Here is a 6,769-nt window from a genome sequence, read left to right on the forward strand (position 1 = left end):
ACTAACTTTATACCCCCTTATAGACCGGCTTCGTGAATGAGGCCTACTAACGATAAATCTGACTAGTCTTATACATACATACAAATATATATATATATATATATTAAAATTATAATATAAAGTATAAGGGTTGAATTTCAACTTTAAAAACTCTAGGGTTTGGAATTAAAGTTTCTTTTAGTGAGACTTTGCAAATTCCAAAACTTGAGGGCAAATTTTAAAACTTGTCAAAACCCTTCAAGTCCATAACTTATGAGTTTTAATGCCATTTAAAGAAGTGATTTTTCCTTTTCCATAACTTGAGGACAAGTTAAGGAGCACATTTAAAAGCATTTAGATCACTAATTTAACTAACACAATAATAAAATAATACATACATGATCTATTCAAACTCATAAGAACAAAATAATTCATATCAAACAAATTTCATGTACCTAATCATATAAACTAATACAAACATGAAACTTTGACAATTATCTTTCACTTGGATGACCATGATCACTACCATATCTTAAAAAACATATTGTTATGATTCAAAACAGTTTGTGGTAATGATCATATCCAATTTTGGCCAAAAACACAAAATTCTGCACTCTGATTAGCCAACTTGACGATTCCATGAACTGGACTCGTCGAGTAGCTTCATTTCTGCATGGACTCGTCGAGTTCCCCAGTGGACTTGGCGAGTTCATCAGGCAGAATGCAGAAAACTCATTTTTTTCAACTTTGAAAACAAGTAAGCATCAAATATAATAGAAAACAAACCTAGGCTATGATACCACAGTTGGGTTTTGAGCACTATAACACTCCTATGGTGCACATGCAACCCTAAATGCTTTGGAACTATGTTTTCTATAATTATACATGCATTTTAGCTTTCCAAAGAATTCACCCTAGCTAGCATACAATTGAAACTATATAACAAAACTTAGTTTGGATGCATACCTCTTGAGTAGGGTAGAGTTCTTGACCTTTGAAAGCTTGAGCACCTCAAGTATGATACCTATAATGGTTCACAAACACCAATATGTAAAAGGAGGCTATAAGAGAATAAGTTACTTGTATTAATTGTAGGTGCAACTGATTTTGGTTTATGGGGGGGGGGGTTCTATTTATAGGTGTGGCAAGTGCTAGGGTTACACTTTGTAAACCCTAATGATCCATGACTTTCCACATTCCTATGCTCCATGGGTTTAACCTTCGTGGACTATCCATGAGTTATCTTATTGATTTAGCCCATCTACATAATCATGGATCACTAGCCCACACTATAAGGATCATTGATTTACATAATCAATCCCTCCATATTTAATTAGTCTCTTTTGATCACAAAATTAATTCCAAATTAATTCTTGATCAACACTAATTAAATAATATTAATATATTAGACTTGTAATATATTAATAAATCACAAATAACCTTATTCTCAAAAATATATCCTATCAAATTGCACTTGTGAACGCAACCCAAAAGGATCATGCTACTATCGGGTTAAGTATATACCAGTTATAGTTATTGGTTTAGACACCAAATCCAACAGTATCTTCCATTAGTGGAATTTTCGTATAACAACAGTTACCACACAAGCATAGACCGACCTCCCTTTGAGATGCTCTACGGGAGGAAGTGTAAGACCCCAATCTATTGGGGATAGGTCAGACAAAGGGTCATGGGGAGTACTGAGGTAGTACTCAAGACCACTGAGAGGATCCAGCAGGTCCAGAGCAGGCTCCAGACTGCTTAGAGTCGACAGAAAAACTATGCTGACAAACACCATTTAGACTTGTAGTTTCAAGTGGGCGACATAGTTCTCCCAAAGGTTTCACCTTGGAAAGGTGTTATCCAGTTTAGGATGCGGGGCAAGCTAGGCCCCAGGTACATCGGTCCTTTCAGGGCTATAGCTCAAGTGGGCAAGGTTGCGAATCGATTGGATCTTCCAGCAGAGCTCAGCCAAATCCACAGTACTTTTCATGTCTCCCAACTGCGGAAGTGCTTAGTGGATGACCTTGCAGTTGCTCCTTTAGAGGTTATACAAGTTGATGACATCCTGAACTACATCGAGAGACCAGTAGCTATTCTCGACAAGAAGACGAAGGAACTGAGGAACAAGAGGGTTTAGCTAGTGAAGGTACAGTGGCAGCATCGTAAGGGCTCAGAGTGGACTTGGGAGCCCGATGAGGAGATGAGGGAGCACTACCTAGAGTTGTTTCCCGACGCAGCAGACTTCGAGGACGAATTCTAAGACAAGTGGGGGATAATTGTAATTCCCAATTCCCTTCAAGTATTTTTAATAAAGATTTATTCATTTTTATATAAAAACTCGACGATTTTGAGTCCCCAAACTCATCGAGTAGGAATGGAAATTGAACTTAGGTTGTAAAGTATACTCGACGAGTTGAGAGCCCCAACTCGACAAGTAGGGCTGCCAAAATGAAACCCTAATTTCGAGGTTTTTCACCCTATTTAAGCATCTTCATTTTTGTGTGTGTTGAAGCTTGTGAAGGAAGGAGAAGCTTGGGGATTCAAGAAGAAGCTAGTAGATCCAAAGACTCCATTTCCTTCTCATCATTTTCTAGTAAGCAAGTCTCAAACTTGCTTAGTAACCTCTTAGATCTCTTTATTATCTTTTTATTGGGTTTTTGGTCCAAGAAGCTTGATCTTTGGGATTTAGACGTCCCAAGTGAGTGTACCATCAGATCTGGAACTATGGAGGGCTATCATGGCGTAAAGGTGCAAACTTTATGTCCATTAAAGCTCCATGCAAGCATTAGGATGTTATTTTGGCCTTATAAGCTCCAAAAGGTCGTGTATGGAGAAAAAGGTGGAAGCTTTACGTGTTTTGTAGTGTCTAGATCCTAGATCTCAGTTTATATGCCTTATTTTAGAGTATAGATGGTGTTGGGACCAAGATTTTGGTCTTAAAGAATTAGGGTTTGAGCTAAAACCATTATGTAAGGATAATAACGAGTAAAGTTGTAAACTTTACCATTAAAAGGACATTTCCAGAGTATATGTGAAGTATGAAGCTCATATTTGAAGAATATGTGTTTAACCCATTGAGATGGCTTAACAGACTAAAGAACTCGTCAAGTCCACAGAGGAACTCGACGAGTTGATTCGAAATGCCCCGACCCCGTAGAAGGAAAAACTCGACGAGTTTAGGATGGACTCGATGAGTTGGAACGATTTGTCCCAACTCTGTAAAGGGCAGAACTCGACGAGTCTATGAGGGACTCGACGAGTTGACTCATTTGATCACGATTATGTTGAGCATCGAAACCGGGCGAGTCAGCGGGATGACTTGATGAGTTGAATCAAGTCGGTATGTTAACTTTGACTTTGACTAGATGTTGACATTGACCTTGACCTTGACTTTGACCAAGGTTGACCCGTGAAGGGTCTTGTGTATAGAATGGTATCTTAGGGGTTGTTTCTGTGTAGTGCGTGAGTAGAGCCGGTTGCAGGAGCAGAGACGTTCAGCTATATCACCCAACATTCGAGGTGAGTTTTCCTACAGTAGGAATGTGTCTGAGGCACCGATGTCGGCATGTTTATGTATGTTAGCATATGTCGGGCTAAGGTCCGATGTCGAGTTGTGCCCAATGTAGGTTTATATGTTTCCGAACTTCGGTCGGATGCCGAAGCAAGCCCGATGAATGTTTATATTCTTGATGTCTTCGTGATTCTTGCATGTGTCTATTTGCATGATTCCATACTTCGGTCCGATGTTGGGGCAAGCCCGATGAATGTTTATATGCTTCCAGATTTCGGCCCGATGTCGGCCGGGGCCCGAGGAATGTTTATATGTTTATGCTACGTGTTTATGTTTATATGTATTTGTTGATATGCTCATGTATACTAGACTTCGGTCCGATGCCCAGCGGGGCCCGGTGCCGAACTTCGGTCCGATGTCGGGCGGGGCCTGATGTTGTTGGCTAGGCCCAAGTTATGTGTTATGTGTTTACGTGGTAGTTTGGGAGACTCGTTAAGATTCGTACTTACAGTTTTCAGTTTTTTTTTCAGGTATTTCAGGTAGCAAAGCGAAGAGTTTGGGATGACTGTAATGTACATACCATTGTTTAGTATGAGATGTTTTTACTCTGATATATTGACAAATGTTTATAATATTTTTGTGAAACACAACTTATGATTTTTATATGATGAATGATATTTATGATTTTTGAATTACCATGAAAATTTTAGACTGTATTTTTGGGATGTTTAAAAAACAATGTTTTTTTTTAATTGATAGGATCATGTATTGTGCAAAGATGCATATTCATTAGCATGTTTTACCTTATACTATCTTTCTGGTGCATTGTAATAGTGATATAGAGTTACATTTGTGGCCCCTCTTATTTGTTTGGTTGACACCCCAACAATCATTCAACCACAAACATAAAACATCACATATACTTATATACGTACATACCGTCTACCATTTTTCTTTATCATTTCCTAAAAGATTTTAATAAATGTTAATAAGAGATACATGTACATTAAAATAAACGTTTTCTTCATCTCAATATCCTCTTAAAAATCATTGAAAACTTTAAATTAAAAAGTAAGAATGTCCAATAGAAAGCGACAATTTAATTATCGTTTGAAAATGAGAAATAAAAGAACGCTTACTTCAAGATTCTAATTAGGATTATAGGCATGGCTCTTATTGTAGATGCTTAAATTAAACATCGTCTTCCTATCGGTTGCAACCTATAATTGATTTTATTTTCTTATTATTATTATTATTATTATTATTATTATTATTATTATTGCCACACAGGATTAATGTGGCAACAGATTGTCACAACCTAATCCAACAGACCAATAAACATGCATGGTCTAAGATACATATATGTTCCAATAAACATTTTCGTCGTACCTTTATATTATCTTAAGAAACCATAGGAAATTTTAAAAAGCAAGAATGTGCAATTAGAATGTATCACTTTAGTTATGGTTTAAAATGATAAATAAATCCAAAAATCTACACAACACCATCATGCCAAATCAAACATCACAAGCGTAGCTTCCAACATGTATTTTCCCACATCCATAACAAAAATGATTCCCACATCTGCAACAAGAGAGATCGGTCGGTAACCTGAATAATATTATTCAAAATCATAACCGAAAGCAAAATCCATAATATTAACCTGCAAGAAATGCGATGACAACCGTCTTGTTTTTCCACAATAATATTGCAGCTTGGGCACCTTCTCCATTCTTTGCTCTTAGCAAGCTGCATCAACATTATATCCTCTGGATTTCTCTCATCCTCATTCAGGCTTTGAAACTCATTACAATCCATCTCTGAATGCCATGCCACCTTACACTGCGCACAGAACAATCTGTGGCAGTTTGGGCATTCTGACGATGTCACAGACTCTCCACCATCATCCACCAACATGACTGAACAATCTTTAAACGGGCAGTAGAATTTCTCAGAACCCAGGATCAAAGACTCGCACAAAGCTTCCTCCCACCTTTCAAGTACTTCTTTTGGGACTATGGCTCGACAATGTTCAGGGCCAATTACCTCTTTGCATTTTGGGTCCGGACACTTCACACTCGTCATGTTCTCTTTAATCTTCGCAGATACGTGTCCGGATATGCAATCAGAGCAGTACGGATGGCCGCAAACTGTTGCGTTTGAAAACATTTCCGATGAGGACTTTGTGTCCATGCAAATTTCGCAGAAGAAGCTCTCGGATAATTGCGATGCTTCAGATGTCACCACTGGCTCCTTCATCTTCAATGCGTTTGTAGGTGTGGATGTTGCAGGAATTGATGGTACTGATGATGATGATGATGAATCCTTTAAGGATGACGACGACGACGATGTTGATGATGCATCATTTTGAGATGCTGACGATGGCGTTGACGATGTATCATTTTGGGATGATGATGATGATGTTGATGATGCATCGTTTTCGGATGATGATGATGATGTCGTTGATGATGCATCGATTTGAGATGATGTTGATGATGCATCCTGTTGGGATGAAGAGGATGATATTGATGCTTCTGAATATATGAGAGCTTCTTGAAGCTGCAGTTCTTCGGCGTATTTCTCAGAGTCAAGATAGCTCTCATCTTTGTCGACATGGAGAGTTGACACGTCGACAACATTACTACTAGCCATGTTCTTAAGACTGACGCGTTTCTGTATGTGCTGTAAGGTTTTAATCAAACAAATAATTTAATAAAAATTGAATGAGAAATAACATCACAATATATACATAAAGAAACATCAAGCTTTTTGTTGTTTGGTGCTTGTTATACTACTGAAAGGTTTCCTTATACATATTCCATGAAATACATTTTATCAGAGAAACAACCTAAATCTTGGATGGAAACTTAATACGACTAGTTAACAGCAAAAAGAAATGCAGGAATTGAATAACACCTCACCGCTAAAACCCTGATAGAAGTCGCCTCTTAATTTCAAGAAAAGTTTATTGTTTCTTTGGGAACCAAATGCAGAGCTTTTAGAATTTATTTGCAAAAAGGGGTGGTATATTATGTGCCTACAAAATGAATTAGTAACGATGGTATATTCTTTACAACTATAACCCTTAAACTTATATGATATATTATAGTTACATCCTTTCACATTTCATTATTCTACTTTAAATTTTTACTATATTTAAATATAATCTTATTTATTTTAAAATATTTATATAAATTTTAACCAGGTATATCATTAAAATTATATTAAATGCACAAGCATGTCCTACAACAATCTCAAAATAATAATCGTTATTCA

General features: G+C 37.2%; 1 protein-coding gene across 1 annotated transcript; it reads right to left on the reverse strand.

The window, feature by feature from the left end:
* Positions 1 to 4,928: 4,928 nt before the first annotated feature.
* Positions 4,929 to 6,492, reverse strand: LOC145031209 (E3 ubiquitin-protein ligase RSL1-like). Its single transcript, XM_078979723.1, has 3 exons — positions 6,410 to 6,492; positions 5,157 to 6,175; positions 4,929 to 5,077 (listed from the first exon to the last, which is right to left on the reverse strand). The coding sequence occupies exons 2-3, from the start codon at positions 6,143 to 6,145 to the stop codon at positions 5,011 to 5,013; spliced, it is 1,056 nt and encodes a 351-aa protein (XP_078835849.1). The 5' UTR covers positions 6,146 to 6,175; positions 6,410 to 6,492; the 3' UTR covers positions 4,929 to 5,010.
* Positions 6,493 to 6,769: the final 277 nt, after the last annotated feature.

Source organism: Lactuca saligna, chromosome 1 (assembly GCF_052625555.1).
Source record: "Lactuca saligna cultivar CGN05327 chromosome 1, ASM5262555v1, whole genome shotgun sequence".
NCBI lineage: Eukaryota > Viridiplantae > Streptophyta > Magnoliopsida > Asterales > Asteraceae > Lactuca > Lactuca saligna.

What these genes read in the sequence shown, in the direction of transcription:
- LOC145031209 (XM_078979723.1), bottom strand. Translation starts at nt 6,145, where the DNA reads ATGGCTAGTAGTAATGTTGTCGACGTGTCAACTCTCCATGTCGACAAA. An exon ending in TGTCATCGCATTTCTTGCAG is followed by an intron (nt 5,078 to 5,156) that starts GTTAATATTATG and finishes CTCTTGTTGCAG; the next exon opens with ATGTGGGAATCATTTTTGTT.